Source organism: Mobula birostris, chromosome 8 (genome assembly GCF_030028105.1).
Source record: "Mobula birostris isolate sMobBir1 chromosome 8, sMobBir1.hap1, whole genome shotgun sequence".
Lineage (NCBI taxonomy): Eukaryota > Metazoa > Chordata > Chondrichthyes > Myliobatiformes > Myliobatidae > Mobula > Mobula birostris.
This window is the reverse complement of record NC_092377.1, coordinates 166,933,589-166,960,698: the sequence shown is the minus strand read 5'-3', so window position 1 is coordinate 166,960,698 and position 27,110 is coordinate 166,933,589. Positions and strand designations below refer to the sequence as shown.

The 27,110-nt window shown below is 51.7% G+C and overlaps 1 protein-coding gene across 6 annotated transcripts; it reads left to right on the top strand.

The window, feature by feature from the left end:
• The first annotated feature begins 779 nt into the window (after window positions 1-779).
• Window positions 780-25,625, top strand: slc39a14 (solute carrier family 39 member 14). 6 transcript variants are annotated; one of them, XM_072266804.1, is made up of 11 exons: window positions 780-878; window positions 1,685-1,820; window positions 2,777-2,857; window positions 8,136-8,382; window positions 8,971-9,157; window positions 13,008-13,177; window positions 16,177-16,299; window positions 17,515-17,703; window positions 18,664-18,865; window positions 19,573-19,757; window positions 21,349-25,625. In XM_072266804.1, exons 4-11 carry the CDS (start codon window positions 8,137-8,139, stop codon window positions 21,496-21,498), a joined length of 1,452 nt encoding a protein of 483 aa, XP_072122905.1. In that variant the 5' UTR covers window positions 780-878; window positions 1,685-1,820; window positions 2,777-2,857; window position 8,136; the 3' UTR covers window positions 21,499-25,625. The 6 variants fall into 6 exon arrangements, with proteins under 6 accessions (XP_072122905.1, XP_072122902.1, XP_072122904.1 ...); XM_072266801.1 differs by having other exon boundaries at window positions 2,774-2,857; XM_072266803.1 differs by having other exon boundaries at window positions 2,738-2,857.
• Window positions 25,626-27,110: the final 1,485 nt, after the last annotated feature.

Sequence of the window (27,110 nt, the reverse complement as noted above, 5' to 3'; positions counted from 1 at the left end):
TCTTCCCTGGCCCACTCTCCTCTCCCATCAGATTCCTTCTTCAGCCCTCTCCACTCACCTGCATTCCTCTTCACCTGTCACCTTCCAATTTGTATTCCTTCCCCTCCCCCAACAACTTCTTTCCCCTTCCTTTTCAATCCTGATGAAGGGTTTCGGCCGAAACGCCGACTGATTATCCCCCTCCATAGATGCTGCTTGACCGAGTTCCTCCAGCGTTACTCCCAATATAAAGAAAGACATGCAATTGTATTTTGTATTTCTGCTATGTAAGCATATTTCTGAAATTAAAAGGTCGCCTCTTTCACCCTTTGTATTCTCCTCCACCCCTCGCCATATCTGTGAGGCTCCAATTGGAGTTTGCCAGTCACCTCCATCCCACCACTATCAGCGAAGGCCTTCTCCTCCTGTACCTCCCTCCCCTTTAAACCTCGCCTTGAAACCAGTGCTCTTGAACTAATGTGACTATTCAACCTTTCTTCTGCCTGCTCGTAGATCGTTACTATTTTTTAGGCGCTAGGTAAATGCACATGACTAAATTCACGACTCGGACGTGAATGCATTGGCAGCATCGCGGGAAAGCAGGAAGGATTGTACTGATGGAATTGCGGCTGGCCGTTCTGCCCTTGGATGTAATACTGATCTTGGGGCGCCTGCTGATCCGCTGGGGAGTCTGCTTTTCCGGGCTGTGGTAGTCGGAAATGTGTCTCCAGCGCTGGGCGTGGACTGTCCCTTTAAGAGGCGGGGCCTGGAGCTGGGCTGCCATTGGCTGACTGACGCAGACAGGTTACATTCCCTGAGAGCGGCTCTGTATCTGCGGCAGCGGAGACCCGGAGCGGAATCGGACTGACACCCGGAGCGGAGCACCGGCATCCCGCAAGGTCAGGCGCTTCTTCCAGCTCCAGCGGCAGCGGCCGCCCCCGCGGGAGGGCGTGGATCCCGGGGTGGGTGCGTGTGTGCGGTCCACGTGTGAGATCGAGCCTGGGGGGCAGATTCCGGGCCGGGCGGAGATGCAGCCCTGATCAGAGGCCGGGAGGCTGGAAACGTGTCATTGATGTCGGAACCTGGACATCGGCCGCCCCCAGCTCAGAGGAGAACCTCCCTCGGGATCTAACCCGTCCCTCCGCATGTGATAGGACAATGTGGAGGGAGCTTCACTCTGTGTCTGATCCCGGGTGAAAGTGATGAGACAATGTGGAGGGAGCTCTCTGTGTGTCTGATCGTGGGTGTGAGTGACGGGACGGTGTGGAGGGAGCTTCACTCTGTGCCTGATCCTGGGAGTGTGTGATGGGACGGTGTGGATGGCTGTGTCTGATCCTGGTTGTGAGTGATGAGACACTGTGGATGGAGCTTCACTCTGTGTCTGATCGTGGGTGTGAGTGATGGGACAGTGTGGATGGAGCTTCACTCTGTGTCTGATCCTGGGAGTGAGTGATGAGACACTGTGGAGGGAGCTACACTTTGTGTCTGATCTTGGGTAGGAATGATGGGACAGCATGGAGGGAGCTACACTCTGTGTCTGACCCTGGGAGTGAGTGATAGGACTGAGTGGAAAGAGCTTTGCAGTAAAGCAGGGATCACCACAAATACAAGGGAGGTCAGGTAGTATCTGAGGAGGGAGATACAGTTTCTGGGCTGAGAACTACAGGCAGAATTTCCTGATAAAGAAAGTGTTATTTTCCCTCAGTGGATATTGCCCAAACTGTGAATTCCCAGCAACTTCAGATCTGGATCCACGTTTACATCATCTGCAGAGCTTTGATGTGAGTTGCACGTGGAGGCAATTTCACTCTGTAGCTGACCCAGACTACCCCTGCCATCAGGTACGTGTGCTTGACTCCGTTGTTCTTTGGAACCGTGGGCTCACGCCAGGTTGTTCTGAAGTTCTCTGATCCAAGGATGTCAGGGTTGGCTGCTGGCCATACCCACCCTGTGGTTATTTTCTGGCGCTACTCCCACTTTCCACAGTTCACACAGTACTGGCCTGCAATAGACATCCGTCACTGGGCAGAGCGGCCGCTGTTCCACACTGGACCCAGCTATTCCAATTCCCAGCATATTCTGTCTCCATGGCTACCACCTCACAACCATCAGCCCTGGTACCGGAGGTCTGTCACTGTAAAACACCGGGAGACAGTACTGGTGCAGATGGGCCTGTCACTGTGTAGCACCGGGGTACGGTACCGGTGGGGACGGGAACTGTCACTGTATAACACCGGGGTATGGTGCTGGTGGGGACGGGCCTGTCACTGTGTAGCACAGGGGTACGGTACCGGTGGGGACGGGAACTGTCACTGTATAACACCAGGGTACGGTGGCCGGTGGGGACGGGCCTGTCACTGTGTAGCACCAGGGTACGGTACCGGTGGGGACGGGCCTGTCACTGTGTAGCACCGGGATACGGTACCGGTGGGGACGGGAACTGTCACTGTATAACACCGGGGTACGGTACCGGTGGGGACGGGAACTGTCACTGTATAACACCGGGGTATGGTGCCGGTGGGGACGGGAACTGTCACTGTATAACACCGGGGTATGGTGCCGGTGGGGACGGGCCTGTCACTGTGTAGCACCGGGGTACGGTACCAGTGGGGACAGGACTGTCACTGTATAACACCAGGGGACAGTACCGGTGGGGAGTTCCCTGATCTCACCCACAGGACTGGCTGTGAGTCTGTCCGTGGCTGGGATGCTCCAAGGTTCTGCCCAGCTCTGAATGATATGTTTTCCCATTTCCCAGAGCTTGGAGTATAATGATCAATTCTGCTCCCAACAGCAGCTCGCGCCTTCGTCCCCGCCTGTCGTCAGACTCCTCCAGCCCTGAGCGGCAACTCGCAGACTGTTGAGATACCTGAACAAGGTAAGAGGATTGAAGGTGGTCTCACGTCTTAGGGGAAGCAGTGAGACCCTGGCACTTTGAGTCAGGTTCAGTGCCCACAATGCTGCTTTGTCTATGACAGAGATGCCTGATGCAGACTTGGTGGAGAGCTTGTGTTCACTCCCCTCCTGCCCACCCACCATCCGTCCCGTCAGCCCTCTCCACCTATCACCTTCTCCTTCCTGCTCTCCTCTCACCCGCCCTCCACCCTCCTGTCCCTCCTCTTGAATGAGTCAGTTTGAAGATGAGCTTTATTTGTTGAAACATGCAGTGAAATGTGTCAACGAGCACCACAGTCTGAGGATGGGCTGCGAGTGTTACTGTGCTTCTGGCACCAACATAACGTGCCCACCGCTCACTAACCCTAGCCCTAGCCCGTACGTCTTTGGGCTGTGGGAGGAAAGCGGAGTACTCATGCGGTCTTGGGGAGAATGTACAAACTCCTTGCAGACAGTGGTTGAATTCAGCCCGGGTTGCTGGCGCTGTAATAACATTATGCTAAGCACTCTGCTCCCATGCCTTCTTGGAGAGCACTGGGCAGTAGGGTTCCTGTGAGTCAGGGGAGCAGGAGCGGAGGGTGCTGCCCTGGTTCTCGACCTCTCTGGAGGGGATGGCACAGGGGTGGTCCACCCTCACTTCATGTGGTCACTTACTCTCCCATCATTAATTCCTATGTCAACAGTCACAGAGCCATTCCCAGCTCTGTCCACTGGCTGTCACTTTCCTTGGTCTCAGAGGTGGTTGTTCATGAATAAAACCATAAGATGTAGGAGCAGAACTTTAGGCCATTTGGCCCATTGAGTTTGCTTCATCATTCCATCAGGGTTGATGTCATACGGGGAGGGCGTTAGTGGCGGACCCAAGTGCAAGACACAGACACTGAAGTACTAGGAACAGGACTTGACTAGAGCTGGGTTAGGGACGTTACTGGATGCAGACTAGGAGCTGGGACAAGAACACAGACTTGGGCTAGGACATTGGCTAGGCAAGCGAGACCAGGACAAGGAACTGGGAACTAGGAGCCTGGGCTTGGACTCTGAGCCAGAGACTGGACAAGGACCCAGAACCTGGGTCTTGACTCAGGCTCAGACTCCAGAACTAGATGAAGACATGACGTGGTTACAGGACTGGATGAGTGACTCCTGGACAGGACGAAGGAACCCCAGCACTGGGTTGGGCGAGGTACTCCTGGGCTGGGCAAGGCACATGGACAGGATGAGAACATGAAGCCTTGACTTGGTCGAGGGAGAGACAGGAACACAGAGCCTTGGTCGAGGGAGAGACAGGAACACAGGGACGTGGAACACAGAGCCAGAACCCCTCCTTGGGAACAGGACTTGGGGCCAGGGCTCTACACAGAGTCAGGACCCCTCCTAGGGAGCAGAACGTAGAGCCGGGACTCATACACAGAACACTGAGAGACAGTTCCCAACACAAGGTGCGGCAAACGGCAGGACCTACCTAGCGAAGGCATGGACACAGAGACGATTCCCAACACTAGGTTGTGGCATTCAGCCGGACCTACCTAGTGAAGGCGTGGACACAGACAGTTTAAAACAACGATAGACAGTTCCTTATCTTGCTCCGGCAGTTGAACTTAACAGCAGTGCGGGCGAGGGTTACAGGCGGGGCAAGGCTCCAGACACTGGTTGCAGAGCAAGGCTTCAGGAGGAAGGGGCAGAGAAGGAATTCAGACAGGGGGTTTGGACAGGAACAATCCAGCAACTGAAGCTTCTCTTTTGTTTTATGGCAGTTGGCAACCAGTTTTCAGTGCATTACCGCCACCTGCTAGGCTAGTGGTGTTCCAACCAAATACGTCCTGGAGTTCTCTACTCTAGACAATCTAGTTCAGCCTGCAGTTCTCTATTAGCATCACTCTGTATCTGCAATTCCTCGTGAATGCCTAATGCGCTCATTAGAAAATGCCACAAACTGCTATTCTTCCCTAATTTTGTGACACATTTTCATGTAGTTGCATTACCTCAATTACATTGATTTCATCTACATCACTTGTAAGACTAAAATCGTCTCATTAAAGAATAGTAATTATCGCATGTTATACTTTTAAAATTGCTGTTTTTCCAAGTCTATCTGCTTTTTCAGGTTTTCCTTTTCTTGGATCGTCGCCTGCAGTTGTTTACTGAGACCTCGGAGTTCTTCTTCATTTGCTTCCATGTTTTCATTTTATAATCTGAATGTAGATAATTCACTTTGCAACAAATTCCTTTTCCTTTTGTATCCTTGTAATAATTTCCTCCATTTTCCAATCTCTTTCCAACCCATAGTTGTTCTTGTCAGGTACTTCTTTGTTGTTGGAGTTCTGCACATTTACCCTGGGCTTCAACCATAAAATCTGAGGATTTTCCTTAAGTTCTGAAACATATTTCTTAAATTCTTGACCATTTGCAATAAATATACTGCCATTAAGATTCCATCTCCCCTGCCTGTGAACCGTTGGATCCTCCATTCAGCGTTTCTTTGACTTCTTCCCACCTAATCCCTTTAATACCAAGATACTTTTCTGCAGACTTGACTATAATTTTAATTTTCTCAGTTCTTTTGCTTGTTTGCGCTGAACAATTAATTGCATCCACCATAAAGAGTACAAAATCCTTTCTACTCATTAATTGTGTATCCTTATTTTTCATATTACAGCTCTCACAATTCACCAGTTTATTATTCCCTGTATGTTTGCTTGACAGCCTTTTTTTCAGCAAATTCTTTCACTGCTTCTGCATAACTGATTCCTTGAGTTACTTTTACATATTGTATCTCAGCTGCCTTCTTGCTACAAATGCACCCTCGATAAGTTGCGCTGTTCCTCACCACAATTGCAGCATTTCAGCAGAGCTCCTGCTTCACATTTCCCATATTCATGTTCTCCAGCGCATCTCCCACATCTTTGTTTTCCTCTGCAGACCGCCGCAATGTGCCCAAATTTCTGACATTTATAGCATCTTAAAGGCAGTGGTATATATATATTCTAGTTGCGTAACACATATATCCTAAGTAAACATTAGTCGGCAATCTCTTTTCATCAAAGTTAACCATTACCGATAAACTATCACACTTTTTCCTGTTTCTTGTAACTTTCAAACATTTGGCCTCAATAATTTTTGCTCCTTTTATATTCTGTTTAACCTCATCCATAGTAACTTTTGTTAATATCCCCGAAATAACTCCTCTAGTCCACTTTCTATTGTTGGGTATTGAGCATTGTACTTCTTTGCCGTCTATTTTACTTAATCTTATCACTTTGCCTTGCTGAGTACTATCCCAATAAATCACTAATAGTGATCCATTTTGTAAAATCTTTGCTCTTTTAATCTCACCTATAATTTTTTGAGCATCTTCATCAAACAAATCAGGTTCCAATCACCAAAAAACACCTCATCTTCACTTAGTTTTATAATTGCTTTAATCTCATCTTCTTTCCATTGTTTCGCTGTCCTGATCATCCACTGACTCCTCAGAGTTTGATATCCCATACCTCTGCTTTCTTTTCTTCCTCTTTCCATTCCATTCCTCTCTCCCACCAACCTCCATCTCTAGTTCACTCCCACTCTCACCAAAAACTTCCTTCAACAGCTTGGCTCTTTCCTTGATGTTCTCTCTCTCCACCATTTTCCAGTCACCGCAGCAATTCCAACTAACACCTTTTCCCATCAGCAACTGAAGCTGGCTGGCCGGCCGGCCGGCTGGCTGGCTCTTGTTTTACGGCAGTTATAAGATACAGACAGCTTCAGTTGAAGCTGAACCCAGGAGCTATTTATGTAGCCAGCCCAAAATGTGAATCAGCTGCCTCAATTAGAGCACCCAACAGAAAAAAGGGAAAACCAGAAAACCTGGAATAAGGAACAATGGACCGGACTGTGAACCGGAATCCGGACTTCACGGACCGGACCATGACAGTTGATCTATTTTCCCTCTTGACCCCATTCTCATGGACTAGCCTATCACTCGACAGCATCGGCTGTAACGTTGGGATTCAATTCCTGCCGTTGTCTGTAAGGAGTTTGTATCTTCTCCCCCGTGACTGCACAAGTTTCCTCCGGGTGCTCTGGTTTCCTCCCAAAGATATACGGGTTAGGCTTAGTGAGTTGTGGACATGCTATGTTGGCGTCTTGGACCCTGTTGGTCATTGATGTAAATGACTCATTTTGCTATACTGTATGTGTATTGTATTTAATATTTCAGTAATATTTTAGTAATACTGTAAATATATTGTTTGATTAAGCATTCTTTGTGGTTTACACAATTTATTACGGGTTATATGTAAAAGTACGTGAATAGCATACATCATCACATCACCACGTGATATGTGCACACCTGCATTTTTGACTCCCGTGTCTTCATTTGAATTAGTTTAATGTTTTGAAGTTACAAAACATAACAGAGTGGGCTGACATTAGTGACTTGTGGGCACATCGTGCTGGCGCCAAAAGCACACCGACACTTGCAGGCTGCCCCACCGCATCCTCGGACTGTGCTGGTCGTTGACACAAGTGATGCATTTCACTGTGTTTCAATGTAAATGTGAAAAATGAAGCTAATCTTTGCCTTTCGTTCTCCTGCATTCTCCCCGTGACCTTTGACATAATGCTGTTTCATTTGGTTGTATTGATGGGTATTCATGCATGGTTGAATGACAGTTAAACTTGAACCGTGAATGAACTTACAAATCAGGAACCTAGTGACTGGTACGCCGCTGGCGGTTAGGGCAGTAAAGCCCCTCTATCTCTGGCAGTGCTCAGGGCTTCCCTCAACTTGTCAGTAGCTTCTGCTGGTTTTTTTCACCACTGCCAGTCGTGCATGTCCCGGGTGGAGACTCAGGAATACCGTCACACTCAGATGTGGAAGGATTCTTATTGCTGTTTCTGTAACAATTTGTTAGCCCTGAGCTGAACCTCTGAACCTGGAGAACCAGGAAACCACTCTTGGTCCGGCCTCTGCCCTTTGACCTGCTGGGCATGGGAGACCCTACCAAGAGCCAAAGCCAGCGTAGCTTTCAGGGTCAAGCCTCTAAATCACGACAAGGTTGTGGTCGTCTTGGAGGGAAGAACCCATTACACTTCTGCTTTAAATATACCCAATGACCTGCCTCCATGGCCGTCTGTGGCAATGAATTCTTTGAATTAGCCACCCTCTGGCTCCTCATCTCTGCTCTAAGGGGACATTCCTTTACTCGGAGATAGTGCTGGGATCCAAAGGGACGGTCCAGCCCCTAGCACAGCCCCTCTCACCTGTCTGTCTCTTGCAGTATGTACCTGTGGCGGGATCGGCACAGCCTCTGCCTAGCCTGTGGGCTGGTGGTCCTGCTGGGGGCTGTGGGAGTGCAGGGGAATGCTACCGTGTTGCCTGCCGCCTTTCTCCACGACCTGCTGGATCGCTACGGCGACAACGGGGAGATGCTGCTGCACCAGCTAAAGGCTCTCATGAACCGGTTGGACGTGGGCGTCGGGACCACCAAGATGGAGAGCGCTACGGGCAACGTCAGTCTCTCCAAGGTGATTATTGCCTCCCTCCTTCTCCCCTCATCCCCTCCCTCCTTCCCTCTCTCCTTCACTCCATCCTTTTTTCACTCCTCCCTCTCCACTCTATCCTCTCTTTCACTCCTCCTTCTCTCCTTCACTCCATCCTTCTCTCCTTCACTCTACCCTCTTTCACTCCTTCTCTCCTTCACACCATCTTTCTTTCACTCCTCCCTTTCTCTTTCACTCCTCCCTCTCTCCTTTACCCACTCTGTCCTTCACTCTATCCTCTTTCACTCCTCCTTCTCTCCTTCACACTATCCTCTCTTTCACTCCTCCGTCCCTCCACTCCCTCTCTCCTTTACTCTATCCTCTCTTTCACTCCTCCTTCTCTCCCCACACCCCTTATTTCCACCTGTTCCAATTGCGACAGAGACAGGCCCTTCGACCCATTGAACCTGTGCTCCTCAAAGCACTAAGCTTTGGAGTTTGAGGTGATTTGGTTTCTTTGATACCTCACTCCCCCTGCTCTGGGGAGGACCACCTCCTCTTTCTTGGGGAGAGGAGGCAAGCCTTGTCAGTGGGGACTGAGGCCAGGCTGACCGTCTCCCTCTCCTCTCTCAGTGCTTCTCATCTTCGGAGATCTTTGCGGCGCACAACCTGACCAACAGCAGCCGGATCGACGGTGCCACTTTCACCCACATCTGCCCCACCATCCTACAGCAGTTAGAGAGCAGAGCCTGTGAGCTGGAAAACCAGGAGGACGAGGAAGACGAGGAGACGGGAGGAGTGAAACCCACCACCACTGAAGGTACGTCATCTGAGGACGGCCCGGATTAGCCTCTCCCATTCACCCTGTACCTCCCCAACCATCATCACCATGGGAGGGGTGGTACTGAGGGAGGGTCACACTGGGGGGGTGTGGTACTGAGGGAGGGTCACACTGTGGGACGGGTGGTCCTGAGGGAGAGTCACACTGTGGGAGGGGTGGTACTGAGGGAGACTCACACTGTGGGAGGGGTGGTACTGAGGGAGGGTCACACTGTGGGAGGGGCGGTACTGAGGGAGAGTCACACTGTGGGAGGGGTGGTACTGAGGGAGGGTCACACTGTGGGAGGGGTGGTACTGAGGGAGGGTCACACTGGGGGAGGGGTTGTAGTGAGGGCTGTGGGATCTTGCAGTCTATGGTTTGTCTGTCCCCTGTGTGTTTTCCCACCATAGCTGACTGAAACACTGAGTGTCAGGGAGGTGTCAGCGTCCCTCTAGCTGGGTCAATAACACAGCCATACCGGCTTCCTCTGGCACAGTCTGGGGCCTGGGCTTCATCAGCGTGTCGGTGATAAACGTCAGCTCACTGCTTGGAGCCACCGTCGCCCTCTGCCAGGGGAAGCGTTTCTTCCACAGGATCCTCACCTACCTCGTTGCCCTGGCTATCGGCACCCTGACGTCCACCGCCATCCTGCAGATGATTCCAGAGGTGGAGTACTCATGCAACCCCCACCCCCACTCCCTCTCACCCCCTCTGTCGAGCTTCCCTGGGACACAATTACTGGAACTGCTTCCACACTCTGAGTGCCTGTGGGATTACCTTCCGGCTCTGCTGGTGTCTTTGATTTCACCCAGGTGCCCGCTGAAACATCTGTGGTCCTGTCCCCAAAAGGGGGTTGGGGACAAGAACTTTGACTTGATGAGGCCTCGGGTCAACACCTTTGACCTGAATGAGGGACAGGACCTTTGACACGAGTGAGATTTGGGGTCAAGACCTTTAACTTGGGTATGTGGCGTTCAGGTTACGACATTTGACATAGTGAAGATTGGGGTCAACACCTTTGATCTGGGTGAAGTTTGGGGTCAAGACCTTTGACCTGGGTGGAGATTGGGGTGAAGATCTTTGCCTGGGGTGAGGAGGTTGGTGTTAAGACCTTTGACCAGTATGAGGTTGGGGTTGGTTGAGACCTTTGACCAGTGTGAAGGTTGGGGTTAAGATCTTTGACCTGGGTGTCTGGGGTTGTGGTAAAGGCCTTTGACCTGGGTGAGGGTTGTGGTAAAGGCCTTTGACCTGGGTGAGGGTTGTGGTAAAGGCCTTTGACCTGAGTGAGGGTTGCAATTAAGACCTTTGACCTGAATGAGCGTTGGGCTCAAGACATTTGACCTGAGTGAAGGTTGGGGTTAATACATTTGACCTGGCCCTGGGTTACTGAAGTTGGGGCTGAACTTTGACTGGAAGTAAAGCCCAGTTTGGGCAGCCTGCTCCCTGTTCCCCAAGCCTTGTGGGTTTGTCCTGTGCCTCACCATGCAGCCTGCAAACCTGACTGGGGAACAGTGTTTCGCCTCGATCTCAGGCCCACAATGTTAGACACCTGAACCGATTTGTAAGTGAAGAGGCCCGTTGCCTATGTGACGTGTGTGCTACAAGCTTGTGTGTACTGTGGGTGACAGAGTGTCGAAGCCCATTCCAATGGTGTTAGTGACTGCTGATTCAGTGGGTTTCAGACCACAACGGAGGCCCACACCGTCTGGTAACCTCAGCAAAGTCCTGAGGTTGGGTGGGCAATGCCCGGCCTGAAACGGGGTTCCTGAGTTGCACCCCACACCCCCCTGAGATTACCTCAGAGGCGGCCGATGTCACAAAAGGGGTCCAATCTAAAGCAGCTCGCTCAACGTGGAGCCTGTGCTTGCCTGTTGAAATTGGAGCCCCAGTCATAGGCAACACAAACCATCCCACCCTGGGGCAGGTACCAGGCCGGACCCTCCCACCTGAAACCCAGTGACCAGCTTCATTTCTCCATCTGCTCTGTGACTGGACGGATGCGGTTTCTCGAATAACATGTCCCTGGTCTGGGAGTGGGTGTGCATAACAATTCCCCCATTGAGGCTGGGGCATGGGGGTTAGTGCTGGGACACGCAGACAGGGCTTTGTGTTACCTTGGCTGTAGAGCATTAGCAGAAAATTTGAATCAGGTCTTAAGGCCCTTAGGGAAGTAGCGATCATAAGACATCGGGTCAGAATTAGGCCGTTTGGCCCATCGAGGCTCTGCCATCCCATCATGGCTGATTTATTTTCCCTCCCAACCCCATTCAGAATCAGGCTTATTATCTGACAGACATCATGATATTTATTGTTTTACGGCAGCAATATGGAGCAACACATAAAAAATACTATAAATGATATTAAGAAATATATATATATAAAATAAAAGATAAAACTAGGGCAAAAATAGTGAGGAGGGGTTCATGGGTTCATTGTCCATTCAGCAAACTGATGGTGGGGGTGAAGTAGCTGTTCCTAAAACGATGAGTGTGTGTCTTCAGGCTCCTGGACCTCCTCACAGTGAGAATCGATTCTCCTGCCTTCTGCCCTGACTAATCAAGAACCCATCAGTCTCTGCTTTAAATATACCCAATGACTTGGCCTCCACAGCCGTCTGTGGCAGTGAATTCCATAGATTCACCACTCTCTAGCTGAAGAAATTCTGCCTCATCTCTGTTCTAAAGGGATGTCCTTCTATTCTGAGGCTGTGCCCTCTGGTCCGAGGCTCCCCCACTATCAGAAACATCCTCTCCACATCTAGCTCTGTCTACGACTTCCAATTTTTGTTGGGTTTCTTTGAGATCCTCCACATTCTTCTAAACTCCAGTTTGTTTGTTGTGTGCCATGTTGTATGACGAGGTGATCGTGGTCTTTCCATGACCACCATTGTTCTTGGCAAATTTTTCTACAGAAGTGGTTTGCCATTGCCGCCTTCTCGGCAGTGTCCCAGCCATTATCAATACTCTTCAGAGATTGTCTGCCTGGTGTCAGTGGTTGCATAACCAGGACTTGTCATCTGCACCGGCTGCTCATACGACCATCCACCACCTGGTCCCGTGGCTTCACGTGACCCTGATCGGGGTGCAGGGGGTGCTCAGCAGGTGCTACATCTTGTGCAAGGGTGACCTGCAGGCTAGCAGAGAGACGTATCTCCATCCCGCCACCCCAAGCCCCAGTAAGTCCATCAAATGGTCCTCATACATGAACCCTTTCCTTCCTGAGATCACTCTCAGAAACCTCCTCCTGAATCTGATAGGAGAGGAGAGCGGACCATGGAAGAAAGGGAAGGAGGAGGAGGAGCAGCAGAGGGAGGTGATCGACAGGTGAGGGAAATGGGAGGGATAAGAGGGGAGAGAGAATGGCTTGTTCTCTCCTCGAGTCTGGTGATATGTTCTCAAACTGCATCCTGCCCGATGGAAGGGTGGGAGTCAGGGAGAAGAGAGGATGTATGGGATGGGCAGGGTTCTGGGAACTCGGCATAGATATTCCATGGTAAGTCTGGTGTTCTGAGTCTGTGTGGGAGTGGCTATCTGAGGGGTGTAGAGATGGACCCCCAATTTTGGGGAGTATCAGTGCCCAGGGAACAGATATGACATGTTATTCGAGAATACGCCCAGAACTGAAGTGAACCTCTTAATCTTCAGTGGAAACACACTAGAGGTGTGTTTTCATCAGTCACAGGTCCGACTGAGACATCCTGAATTGATTGATTAATTGATTTAATCTAACGGTTTTCTCTTTTTCTGCCCTTCCCTCCTTTCCCTGTTCTGCCTACCTCCTCCCCTCCTCCCACGGAATAACCTCCCCGCCCGTGTTGCCGCCTCTCGCTCTCTGGACTGCTGGCTATCAGTCTGGGGTTACGGTTTTCTCTGTGTGTCAGTCATCTCGCTCAGCTCCCTGCTGGGAGCCAGTGTGGTGCCGTTCATGAGGAAAACCTTTTACAAGCGGCTGCTGTTGTACTTCATTGCTCTGGCGATCGGGACACTCTACTCTAATGCCCTCTTTCAGCTCATCCCGGAGGTACTGTGGATGTCAGTGGTTCTTTGACACAAGCTGTGTGTGGAGAATGTGCGCCTGGTGACCCTGCCCAACCTTTGGCCTCATTGCCCAGAAGCCTAGACCTTAGTATCGGGATTGGAATCAGGTTTAATATCGCCATTAATCGCCCTTGCCAATCAAGAACCTCCTAAACTCTGCCTTAACTTCAGAATCAAGTTTATTGTCACTGACTTACATCGTGAAATTTGCAGTGTTAAAATAGAAATAATAAAGTAGTGAGCTAAGTGTTCATGGGTTCAGTGTCCGTTCAGAAATCGAACGGTGGAGGGGAAGAAGCTGTTCCTGAATCACTGAGTCTGTGCCTTCAGGCTCCTGTACCTCCTTCTTGATGGTAGCAATGAGAAGAGGGTATGTCCTGGGTGATGGGGTCCTTAGTGATAGATGCTGCCTTCTTGACGTGTTGTCTTTTGATGCTGGGGAGGCTAGAGCCCATGGTAGAGCTGACTGGGTTACATAATAAACTGGAGCAGGAGTCGGCCATCTGGCCTGTCGAGCCTGCTCCCCCATTCAATAAGATCATGGCTGATCTGGCCACGGACTCGTATCCACCAACCTGCCTTTTCCCCTTAATCCTTAATTCTCCTACTATGCAAAAATCTATCCAACCTTGTCTTAAGTATATTTACTGAGGTAGCCTCCACTGCTTCATTGGACAGAGAATTCCACAGATTCACCATTCTCTGGGAAAAGCAGTTCCTCCTCATCTCTGTCCTAAGTCCATTCCCCCAAATCTTGAGGCTATGTCCCCTAGTTCTAGCGTCACCTACCAGTGGAAACAACTTTCTTGCCTCTATCTTATCTATCCCTTTCATAATTTTATATGCTGTGAGTTCACAATATTTGTATGTTTGTACGTACTCCCCTCTGTTGGTTTCCTCTTGGTGCTCTGGTTTCCTCCCACATTCCAATTCGAACGTGGATGTAACTGGTTGGCGTGGGCTTGTTGGGTCAGAAGGGCCTGTTGCCATCCTGTGTCTCTTTATATCTCTACAATCCAGAACCTTATAGAAACTAATACAATTCTGAAAGGGAATCGCTGAGGTAAAAGCAGGAAATTTGTTTCCTCTGGTAGGCGAGACTAGAACTGGGGGACATAGCCTCCAGACTTAGGATGGAGATGAGGCGTATCTGCTTCTACCAGAGAGCAGTGAATCTGTGGAATTCTCTGCCCAGGGAAGCTGTAGAGGTTACTTCATTAAATATATTTTTAAGATACGGTTGGGTGGATTTTTGCATATTGGGGGAATTGTGGGTTATGGGGAAAAGGCAGGTAGGTGGAGCTGCGTCTAAGGCCAGATCAGACATCATCTTACTGAATGGCAGAGCAGGCTCGATGGGCCAGATGGCCTACTCCTGCTCCTATTTCTTATGTTCTTTATTCCCATCTGCTGCTAGTAGCTTTTAACCACCTCACTTCAGAGCTACTGTAGATTCACTTATGTATCCTGCACACTTTGAAACACACAGTGAAATGCGTCATTTGCGTCACGACTGACGCAGTCCCAGTATGTGCTGGGGGCAGCCCACAAGTGTTGTCACTTTCCGGCGCCAACATTTGCTCAGCAGAACAATATACCAACAAAATATTTCTGGTCTCTACTCCCTAGGTAGGAGCTTCCAAAATCTCCTGACGTCCTCAGAATAGTTTTCTGCTTCAACAAGTGGTCCTCACTTCCAGATATTGAAGCTTTGCCCTAGATTCTCCCATAAGAGGAAACAGTCTCTCCCATCAGGGTCCCCACGTTCCCTGTCGAATCCGAGACCCCCCTCCACCCCCACCACACTGCTGTGCTAGCCAGAGAAGATGGAGGGAGGTGGGGATCTGCGTTTCAGCGTTGTCCGGAAAACCAGCCAACGTTTGGGCTTGGAGAGCCGGCAGCACGTTCTCCATGCACACTGAGTGAGGGGGCCATGTTGCTCACTTTTAACGTTTTTGTCTCTGAATGTGGTTTGCTGCCTGCTCTGACTGTTCTGGTTTCCAGATGGGGAACTGATGCCTGCAGGTCAACATCATCCTTCAGGTTGTACTCTATCTTCTACGTTCGTGAAACCTCTCGGCACGCAACGACAAGTGGAGCCTCGTTCCCATGTGCGAGCTGCCACTCCCTCCACGGGAGAGAGACCTCAGTGCCACAACCCTCAGCCCCAACATGTCTCCAGAATTACCCCTTTGCCTGAGGCCACACCCTGGGGAGGTGGGGGGGGGGAAGGAGGTTAAAGCCCCTGTGGAACGTTCTTCCCGTTGGGGCAGGACCAATGTCAGTCTCACGGGGGAACCGTGCGCTCTGACGGTACGCCAGTGGGGCGATGGGACCCGCTGTCCCCCTCTGCTGGTCCTGAGATAATGGTCCCCATTGCCCGGTGACCTGCAGCACACACACCCCTCCCTGGTGAAAGACCGGTGACCTGCTGCAGACACACCCCTCCCTGGTGAAAGACCGGTGACCTGCTGCAGACACACCCCTCCCTGGTGAAAGACCGGTGACCTGCAGCACACACACCCCTCCCTGGTGAAAGACCGGTGACCTGCAGCACACACACCCCTCCCTGGTGAAAGACCGGTGACCTGCAGCACACACACCCCTCCCTGGTGACTACATCACCACATGCAGGAACAGGCACTTCTGCGCTGCCCAATTCCCCCCCATGTGACCAGTTAACTAACTAACCTTTGGACTGTGGGAGGAAACTGGAGCTCCCGGAGGAAACCCACGTGGTCACGGGGAGAACGTGTACCTGTCACATTGGCGTTGGTTTTCGTGAACACAACTGCCTGACGTCCGTCCTTGGGGTGGCTCTGGCTGCCCTGCTCTGACTGGGTTCGTCTGACCTTTGTCCTGCACGGGTGGGGGGTTCGGTCCCCATTGCTCGGACGGATGAGGGCTGGGTGCCACTCATCTCTGAGCAAGCCCAGTGGCACTGGCCAGTGACCTTCACAATGAGGTGTTCCTCCGGTACAGGCGTTCGGGTTTGACCCCAAGAAGCCGGACTACGTGTCGAAATCAGTGGTGCTCTTCGGAGGATTCTACCTGTTCTTTTTCACGGAGAAGATCCTGAAGATGATTCTGAGACCCAAGCAGAAGGTACGGGGGTGGAGGGGCGTGAGGCCCAGGGGACCTGGTCGAAAGGTGGGGGGAGTGGGGGGTCACCCACACATTGGGCAGGACATCCTTCCGCTGTGGATGTTTCATTGTACACAGTGTTAGGGTGGGATAAATGGGAGTCAGGTGTTAGAACATAGAACATTACAGCACAGTACAGTACGGGCCCTTTGGCCCACAATGTTGTGCCAACCCTCTGATTTACTAAGATCAACCTTACCTTTCTCTCCCACATAGTCACCCGGTTTTCAATCGTCTATGTGCCTTTCTAAGAGTCTCTTCAATATCCCTCATCCCTCATGTATCTGCTGGGTGGCGAGGTGGAGGTGCATCTCTACCAAAGGAGGAGTAAGGTTCTCCTTCCCTCCGCTGGCCTGCAGGTCACCCTCGGGCAAGGTGTAGCACCTGCTTAGCCCCTGATCAGGGTCACGTGAAGCCATGGGAGCAGGTGGTGGATGGTCGTACGAGATCACAAGTCCTGGTATGTGACCACTGACGCCAGGCAGACAATTTCTGAAAAGTATTGATAATGGCTGGGGTCACCCGTCTTGTGAAGACACTGCCCAGAAGAAGGCAATGGCAAACCACTTTATAGAAAGATTTGCCAAGAACAATAATGTCACGGAAAGACCGTGATCGCCGATATCATTTGACACAACACGTAACGAACACTGGGCAAAAGGGCTGAAGAAGCTGGCCCATGGGACTGGGATAATTGCTCACCAGGGGTGACCCCACACTGCCATTGCTGTCTCGCAGCTGGACATGAAGCAAGGGTCAGGTCCGAGGACCCGTGGACTCATCACTCCTGACAGTCTGTGCCACAACACCTCAGTTCTGCTGGCTGGGTTGGTGGGGGGAGGGGTGGTTGGAGGGGCCAGAGGGGATCACAGAGATGGGGTGGGGTCGTTACAGATGGAGAGGGGTGTAGGAGCTGCTGTGGATTACAGCGATAGAAGTTTCAGAGGCAGTGGCGGGGTGTGTGGAGAAGGGAGGAAGTTATAGTTGTAGCTGGGGTGTAACAGCCATAGGCCATTGCTGCTGTGGAACAGAGAGGAGAGCCGAACAGGAGTACAGGGATGGGGAGCGTTGTAGGGATGAGGAGGGGTGTCGAAGCTACAGGGACTTACAGGAACATCTAGGGAAGGGGCAGGGGACAGGACAAGGGGCAGACTCACTCTCTTCTGCTTGGACCAGGGCCTGGGGAAGGGTCACAGCCACTGCCGCCCGGAGCAGATGGTCAGCAGGCGAGACCAGGAGGACGGAGTGATGGAGAAACTGCAGAATGGAGAGGTGCACCTGATGCCATGTGGCCACAGTGAGGAGAGCGAACGACAGAGCCTGGCGGACGGGGCGCCGGTGGTCTCGAGGAGACTGTCTGCGCAGGTCAGTGTGGGCACGGGGCAGGTCTGCATCAACATAGCTGGGGCAGTGTCCTGGTACACTGGGGAGGGTTGTTCCCAACCTGTCTATCCTCACGCGCTTCACAGTACAGGCGACCCAGGTTCAATTCCTGCCACTGTCTGTGAGGAATTTGTATGTTCTCCCCGTGACCGCGTGGGTTTCCTCTGCGTGCTCCAGTTTCCTCCCACAGTCCAAAGACCTACCCGTTGGTAGGTTACTTGGTCACTGTGATTAGGCGAGGGTTAAATCGAGGGTTGCTGGATGTCACGGCTTAAAGAGCTAGGAGGGCCTGTTCCATGCTGTACCTCAATAAATAAAACAAAATAGATGGAGCAACCCCTCCTATTCCGTCTGCATATCCTCCCACCTAACTGCATGAACATCGATCGTCCATCTTCTGTAATTTCTGCCCCCCCTCCCCCTTCTCTCATACTCCATTCCTCATTCTGGCTCCCCTCTCCCCCCTTGCCTTCTCCTCACCTCCCCCGGGTCCCCTTCTCCTTCCCTTTCTCCCATGGTCCACTCTCTTCCCCAATCAGATTCCTCCTTCTTCAGCTCATTATCTCTTCCACCTATCACCTCCCAGATTCTTACTTCATCCTGGTCTCACCGATCACCTGCCAGCTTCCCCTCTCCCACCCCACCTTTTATTCTAGCATCTTCCCCCTTCCTTTCCGGCCCGGATGAAGGGTCTCGGTGTGAAACGGTGACTGTCTGTCCATCTCCATCGACGCTGCCTGACCTGCTGAGTTCCTCCAGCATTTAGTGTGTGTTGCTGTAGTCTGTCAGCGATGGGGATCGGGCTGCTTTACGCGGCCCCTGGTGTCGTGGCGCTGCCCAGGGCCGAGCAGGTGGTGGGGCAGGGTGAAGTGGGGGAGACGGGAGTGGATTGGGGAGGTTTGACCACGACCTGAGGACCTGAGGTGGCTGTGTTGCCCACAGGAGCTGCAGTATGGGAACTGTTACTGGTTGAAGGGGAGCCGGTACTCGGACATTGGCACGCTGGCCTGGATGATCACCCTTAGTGACGGGCTGCACAACTTCATCGACGGCCTGGCCATCGGCGCCTCCTTCACCGTCTCCGTCTTCCAGGGCATCAGCACCTCTGTCGCGATCTTGTGCGAGGAGTTTCCCCACGAGCTCGGTGTGTGGTCTGGGCCAGAGACAGGGGAAGCAGCTGACAGAGACGCAGAGCAGCCAGAAGGGAGGGGGGTGGGGTATGGAGAGGGTTACAGAGACGGGGGTGTAGGGGAGGGAGAGGGTAACAGAGGGAGGGGTGTAGGTGAGGGAGAGGGTAACGGAGACAGGGAGGGGTGTAGGACAGTGGGGTTTGTGGCGACAGGGAGGGGTGGTGCAATGAAGAGTGTAACAGAGACGGGGGGTGTGATGCAGGGGGTAAATAGACAGGGAGGGGTGTAGGACGGAGGGGTTTGTGGAGACAGGGAGGGGTGGTGGATTGAAGGGGGTAACAGAGAAGGGGAAGGACCAGAAGATTTTACATTTTGAGGTTATATTGTTTCAGCACTGATGGTTGATTTGTCACATCCTGGGGTCATTGTGAGTTGGTCCTCTCCTCTGCCCACCCCAATTCCACCTTCCCCTCTGCTCTCCCCCATCCTCCCTCCCCTCCCATCACATCACCCTCACACCTCCCCTGTCCTCCACCCTCCATCCTGAACTGCCCTTCCCTTCCAGTTCCTCACCTCCTGCCACCCGCACCCTTCTCTTCTTCTCCCTCCTACCCCTCAACCCCTGATCCTCTGGGTCCCACCCTCTCTCCTCTCCAACCTCTCACACGCTGGGTCCCCTCCGCTTCCCTCCGCTCACCCTCTCTCCTTTGCTGTCCCGCAGGGGACTTTGTGATCCTGCTGAACGCAGGGATGAGCCTCCAGCAGGCCCTGTTCTTCAACTTCCTCTCGGCCTGCTGCTGCTACATCGGCCTGGCCTTCGGCATCGTGGCCGGCAGCCACTTCTCTCCCAACTGGATCTTTGCACTGGCCGGTGGCATGTTCCTCTACATCGCCCTAGCAGACATGGTGAGTTCTGGCGGGCTCGACTTACAGCTGAGGCACGACCTGGGCTGTACAAGAGAGGGGTCAGAGGTCGTGCGGAGGGAGGGAGAGAGGATTTGGGGATCATACGGAGGGAAGGAGAGAGGAGTGGAATGGGCTGCCGGCGGTGGTGGTGGAGGTGGAAACGATAGGGTCTTTTACAGACTTCTGGATGGCCACATGGAGCTTAGAGAAATAGAGGGCTGTGGGTAAGTAAGCCTAGGTAGTTCTAAGGTAAGGACATGTTCGGCACAGCTTTGTGGGCCGAAGGGCCTGTATTGTGCTGTAGGTTTTCTGTGTTTCTATGAGTCAGGTCATACAAAGGAGAGTACAAATGGTTTATTATCTCTGACAAGTGACATTAATTTTTTTGTTTTGCTATAATGTACACATGAGCAAGGCCTCTGGTGATCAGGATCAACCATGGATGTTGTGCGCCAGATGTCTATGTAATACCCAAGCCAGGGCAATATGATATGGAGAGCAAGCTGTCGCCCATATAGCAGGCTCCCCTCTCCATGCAGCTGATGAATGCAAAGGCAATGCGGAGACTGGTACCGTTTGGCACCGGTGGTGTCGTAGTCAGCGTTGTACTCAAGGTAGGACTGCCTTAGGGACTCCAGCTCTGGACTCCCCAAGACTTCCCCATGGGTGGGTGTAGCTGCAAGGCAGCAGAGGTTTGAGATCGGAGTTTTCCTTCTCCTCGATGAGCTGCCAACCATGGGTGACGTGCCCCATCTCCCCAAAGAGACTGGTTTTAAGGTGCCTGTAACCCACCCTAACCCCTTCTCTTGTCAGTGAAACGGTTCCTCCGGACGTAGTAGCTAAGCCACCTGTGAAGGCCAGGAGCTGGACTTCGTTGTCACCTCCTGGCCTGTGTGGAGCTGGACTTGGTTGTCACCTCCTGGCCTGTGTGGAGCTGGACTTGGTTGTCACCTCCTGGCCTGTGTGGAGCTGGACTTGGTTGTCACCTCCTGGCCTGTGTGGAGCTGGACTTGGTTGTCACCCTCTGGTCTATGTGCAGCCCAGGGGTAGTAACAGGTGCACTATTTGAGGAGCATGCCATTGAGAGCAACCCCATTATCAACCCTGATTATGACAACCTTAGGGAACGATATCTACAGTATAGGAAATAAAGAAGTAAATGCAAAAATAGTGAGGTAGTGTACATGGGTTCATTGTCTGTGCAGAAATTGGGTGGTTGTGGTGGTGGTGAAAGAGCCGTTCCTGAAACATTGAGGTCTGTCTTCAGGCTCCCATGCCTTGTTCCTGATGATAGCAATGAGAAGATGGCGTGTCCTGAATGGTGAGACACCACTTTATGAAGTCGTCCTGGATGGTGGGGTGTCTGGTGCCCGGTGCCCATGTCTGCAGTCAGTGCGACTTCATGGGTCATGGGCCATGGGCCAGGAGGTATTTCACACAGACCTCCAGGTGACTCACTCGGGCCTGAGCTTATACCAGTGTGTCCGTGAGGTTTACAGTCCCAGCACCGTGCGATTTGCTGGGCTTGTGCTCGTGTTGGTCAGATCTGGGCAACGCAGAGGCTGAGCGTCTGAACTGTCTGTCTCCACAGTTTCCTGAGATGAACGAAGTCAGCAAAGGAGAGGACGGAGAGGAGTCCACCTCGCTGGTTGTGTTTGTGATACAGAACGCGGGGCTGCTCACCGGCTTTTCCATAATGCTGGTGCTCACCATGTACTCGGGATCCATCCAGATTGGCTAAGTGACTGACAGCCCCTCGAGGGGCTCACTCGGAGCAGGACTCCAAGCACAGAGAAGACTACTATTGAGACCCCGGCTGCCCAACTCTGCCACGACCCAGGTGGCTTCACATTCGGACTACAGCTCTTTGCGAATACTATCATTATGCCGGTTAGGAACAAACTCATTCCAACTTGCTGACAACTCCACAGGTCAACAAGGTGGAGGTTTCCCAAATGATGATCTGCATTTCCATGTCCAAGCAAGCATTCCAGCCTATGACTGGTGAAGTTCATACGCATTCAATATAAGCACAATAGGGGTAGAGGCTTGGGGGGCAGTGGTTAGAGATGAGTGTGGCTTCTAGTTTACACAGCCTTGCCTTGTCTTCAGCATGTCCCCGTTTCTGACCTTACCATGGGTCTTTTCAGTCCAGCTGCTGCTGGGTTTCTCCACGTGGTCATGGAGGAAGCGACAGGAAGAGGAGTTTCAGTCAGTCCTGGTCCTTCTCGGGCTTACAAGTCTGCCCCTGGACCAGGAGCTGCTCACCAAATGTCCACCATTGGGCCGGACCCTGGGAGCGTGAGTAGGAGTGGCAGCTGGAGAGAGTGGATGTGCAAAGGGCGATTCCAATTCATTTATTTACCACAAATACATCGCAACATGTGGTGAACTAGGCCGTTTGCGTTTGCAACACAGGCTGGTGGGCAGCCACAAGGGTTGCTGCACGTTCCTGCACCGACATATCAGGCCCTCAGTATCCAGCAGCACAACACAGAACACAATCAGCCACAAAAGAACATCAAAGCGAACCCCTGTCCTCTCTCCCTCTCACCCACACGAACACCTCTAACCTCTCAACCTCGGGCCTCCGGCCTCCAGTGGGCTCACATACTCACGGACGTTAGGCCCCTGAATTTCCCACGGGGCCTCCACTTCCAGCCTTCTGATCGTCCTTCGGGCTTCACTCTTCGGTTTCAAACCCGGCACTCGCCGTTAACAGTCTTTGGGTATTCATGAGGGGCAGCGAGGGTATTAATGGGGGGGGGGGGGAACGGCTTTTCTCAGAGTACAGAAGAATGGGAGGACCTAGAAGTGTTTGAAGTACAAGACGGCTACAGAGGGAGATTCAGGAAAGCTGCACTCCAGAGAGAGGAGTGGACGTGTTTGGAGGGGTGGGTTGAGGAGTGTAGACGGTGAGACCGTTCCTCATCCTGACCTCGGTCTGGGATTGGTGCTGAGGTGGTTGATAGTTGGTGTTATTCCCTCGTCCTTCTCTCTCCTCCCTCACTCCTCTACCCCCTTTGTCCCTCCCTCGTTCCTCCCCTACCCCCTTGTTCCTCCCTGTGCATCCTTCCTTCACTTCCCCTACCTCTCACTCCTCTCCTACCCTCCCTCGATCCTCCCCTACTCCCCACTCCTCTGTCATCCCTCCCCCACTCTTATCCCTTTCATCCTCCACTCCTTTCCAGTCCCTCCCTCCCTCCTCCCCACCTCTCCTTGACCCCCCACCCCTTTCCCTTTACATTAGATGTGATTGTGTCTGTTCTGTATTTCCTGGGTCAGAGGGAGCCAGTGTCTGGTTGTTTATACAACAAATCCATGACCACACCCCCCACCCACCTCCTTCCATTGGTCTCTACACCTCCTTTGTCAGGGCATCAAAGGTTAAAGAGAGAAGGCAGGGGAATGGAATTGAGTGGGAAAATAAATCAGCCATGATGAAATAGTGGAGCAGGTTCAATGGGCTGAATGGCCTAATTCTGCTCCTACATCTCGTGGTTTAAAAGCCACTCACTGTGTGGAAAAGTTTTGCCCCATGTCACAGAGTCACTTTTGGATCTCTTGCTGACTGCCTTCATCCATCGTGCTCTGTGATGCTCACTACAAGCCTCTGTCCACACCACTTGGTCTTTTCAGGATTTTGCATCCCTCTGTCAGACCCCCCCTCGACCCTCCTCGGTCTCCTTGTTCCCCCCCACCCACCCCCCAAGGCCACCTTAGCTCCTCCGGACTATCCACATAATCACAGTTCCCTCATCGCTGGAATCAGTTTTGAAAAAGGATTTTCAGCCTGAAAGGTTAACTCTGTCTATCCACAGATGCTACCTGATGTGTGTGCAGGTGGCATTTCCTGCCCCCCTGGAGGCGGGACAGCGCCACTGTAGCTGGGAGGCCGCCATTACAGTGTGACGTTTACATAGCCGGGTTTCATCAGTAAAGCAGCATGGGCTATTGGAAAGTGACGGTAGAATGCACCTTTAAATGAATGATGGCGTCACTGGCACATCCAATCCTTCTCTCTGACTCACCCACTCCACATCTTGCAGACCACAGCTCCTTGGCCGCAGGAGTTGGTGCGAATGTCTCGGACTGGTGCATCCCTATTGTCTTCCAGGGGCTCAGTCACTGTGGAAAGCAGTGTGTGCTCTGAGGAGCTCTACACGCAAGCCATTGAGGTTAAGGTATCGATTAGCTTTATTTATCACGTGTACATCAAAACAGACAGAGAAATGCATTTGTATTTGTCAACAACCGACATAATCCAAAGGTGCACTGGGGGGGGGGGCAGCCCACAAGTGTCGTCACGCTTCCGCCACCAAAGAGCACACCAACATCTCACCTTCCCTTCCCGTGCATCCTTGGAATGTGGGCGGAAACTCGTGCACTCGGAGGAAGGCTATGCAGTGACAGGGAGGACATACAAACATCCTGCAGACAATGGCAGGAATTGAACCTCAGTCACCCGGCACCACAAGAGCATTTCGCTACCATGCCCCCTCCTAGTAGTGATGCAACGACTTGCAGAGAGACACCAGCCGTTGCAGCGTATTTACATGTTGTTCTTTGTTGTAGTTGATAGTCCAAATGTGCAGGGTAGTGATATTTGATTCAAAGATGTCAGGGTCTATTGTGAAATATATTTGCTATAAAGAACTGTTGCTGGGTGTAAGTCTTGTAAAGAGATTGCACGACCTCCTGTCTGCGGAGAGTGCAAGAGGGTGTGAGACATTATGTACAGAAGGTGTGGGCTATATTGTTGGCTGAGCCTGAGGGTGGTGGGTGTGATATTACAGTGTGTTTGGCAGTGGGTGTATACAGGTGGTGTGAGGTAAAGGTTTTCTGCTTTTCCGTGATGGTTTAAACCAAAAGCTGGCTGTTCTTTGTCCAGTCCCTATATCTGAAACCCGGTGCAAAGATTTCCACGGTCCATCGGCCTGAACGAAACTCGGCTGAAGGTGTGGACTTCCCGGTTGTATCCCCATTAAAGATTAGCTTTATCTGTAACACGTACGTCGAAACACTCAGTAGAATGTATCGTTTGCAACAACAATCAACAGAGCCTGAGGATGCCCGCAAGTGTCACCACACTTCCAGCACCAACGTAACATGCCCATGACTTCCTACGCCTTTCTTGCACATCTTTGGAATGTGGGAGGAAGGCTGGCAGACAGCGTTGGGAATTGAACCCAGGAGGTTGGCGCTGTGATAGTGTTACGCTACAGTACTGACCTGTTAACCATCAGTCTGAGGACGGGAAGTCCGACAGGGATTAACCAGCTTTGACCCAGCTATACGGTTGTAGTGAAATATCTCAGTGAAGCCAACAAGTATTACAACAATGTGCTAGATGCTGATGGTGTGATTTTTAAAGTAATTTATCAAAAGCTATTTATCACTTTTCTGAAACACTAGTTCCAGGGTCTGTGGGATTCAAACCCAGTGCCAGTGAAGAGGTGTGTGTCTGGCTGGGGTGTTGGTAGGAGGGCCGCTGATCCAACAGGAGAGGATTTCCAGGACACTTCCCTCCCATGGTCTGAGTCGACGTTCCCTCCCTCCTCTCCCCCCTCCCTGGTTGTCGCAGGAGGTTTGACGGAATTCCCCGACCCTGGGCCTCAGTCACTTGGCACTTGGAATGAACCCATCTTCGTCAGTCTGAAAGCTCGACCCAGTCGACTGTAAGAACCTTGGGTCTGATTACAGGGATTCTTTGTGTTATAGTGTGTGTTGTGCGTTCTGAATGACAGACCAAATTACTACACACCACGCTGGCGATGGAGTGGGTATTAGAATATGCATTGTAGAATGCTAGGGTAGAAATTTAAATAAAGTTCAGCTGAATTCTGACTGAAGTCTTTGAATTGTGGACCCCGAATGCTCAAATGGAAGCGATTTGGCCTGAGAGACCTGTGTCTGCTCTCCCATTGTTTTTCCACAGCTCTGCAGTTTTCCCCTTTATGAGAATTTCTCCAAATTCCTGTGAGTTCCGCTTTGAGCTCACTTTCTGCAGCCGCCGTTCTTCTCACCTCATGTGCCAGCATGTAAGCACCATCACAAAGGAGGCATGACAGGGCCTGTACTTTCCTAGAGGTCTGCCTAGATTCTGCATGGCACCAGAAACTCTGGCAGACTCCGAAAGATGCGCAGTGGAGAATATCCTGACTGATTGCAATAGGGCTTAGTACAGAAACATCAATGGCCAGGAATGGAAATGCCTACAGAAAGTAATGGACGCAGCCCAGTCCGTCAGGGGCAAAGCTCTCCCCACTGTGGAGCGCTGCCACAAGAAAGCATCATGTATGTTCAAACATCCACCCGTTCCACCCTGAGTAGGCCCAAAACGTTGGCTGTGTACTCACTCCTCCACAGCGGCAGAGTTCCTAACGACAATTCAGTGTTTGCTGCTGGAAGGACCAGGCCCTGCTCTGATCCTCCTACAGCTCTAAGGATTTCAGCCTGAACTAGTGTGTGAGTCACCGAGCCTGGCTGTGTCCTCTCTCTGCAGCCCACTGGGGTAGGCCCACAGACATCCCACCTCTCCCGGAAGTTCCGGGAGTCTCCCGCATATGAACAGTGGCTCCCTGATGCCCGCAAATTATATACAATATCATGGAAATCAATTTTTTTCAGAGCGAGCGAGAGCGACCACGAGAGAGAGAGCGTGCGCCATGGCAGAGTGTTCCAAAAAAGGAAAATATAAAACATACATCACCCCAGACTACACTAAAGTGTACCTCTGCCTAATAGGGGTCAAAAATAATGACAGTGTTGCTGGCTGCGCTGTTTGCAACAGTGACTTTTCTATTGCCCATGGTGGGTTAAGACTGTAAAAGACATGTTGAGGTGAGTTTAACAGGTGTCATTCGTTCATTAGCATAGCTAACGTTGTTTAAACTAGCTGGCCAGCTGCTAAGAAGCTACTCTATTGCAGACATCCCACCTCTCCCGGAGGTCTCCCGCAAATTGATGGAGCTGACTCCCTGAAATGAGTTTTTGCAGGGTGGGATGTCTGGGCCCATGCATCAGAGCAGTGCCACTGGGTGGTAAGTGAAAGATGAAAATCACAAACCTGAGAGAGAAAATGAAAACAGAACATGCGGCAAATGCCCTGCAGGTCAGGAAGCAGCTGTGCAGAGAAAAGCAGTAGAAGACCACAAAACGACAAACAAAATGCAGGCCAGGCGGCATCTATGGAAAAGAGTAAAGAGTCAACATTTTGGGCCAAGACCCTTCATAAGGCTGGAAAAAAGGATGTGGAATCAGAACAAGAAAGTGGAGGGAGGGGAGGAAGAACCACAAGGTGAAAGGTGAAACTGGGGGAGGGGTGAAATAAAGAGCTGGGAAGTTTATTGG

Coding starts and splice junctions, on each gene's coding strand:
- slc39a14 (XM_072266806.1), top strand. CDS start 8,137: ATGTACCTGTGGCGGGATCGGCACAGCCTCTGCCTAGCCTGTGGGCTG. Junction 9,158..13,007: donor GAAACCCACCACCACTGAAG/GTACGTCATCTG, acceptor GCTGGCTATCAG/TCTGGGGTTACGGTTTTCTC. Junction 19,758..21,348: donor ACATCGCCCTAGCAGACATG/GTGAGTTCTGGC, acceptor CTGTCTCCACAG/TTTCCTGAGATGAACGAAGT.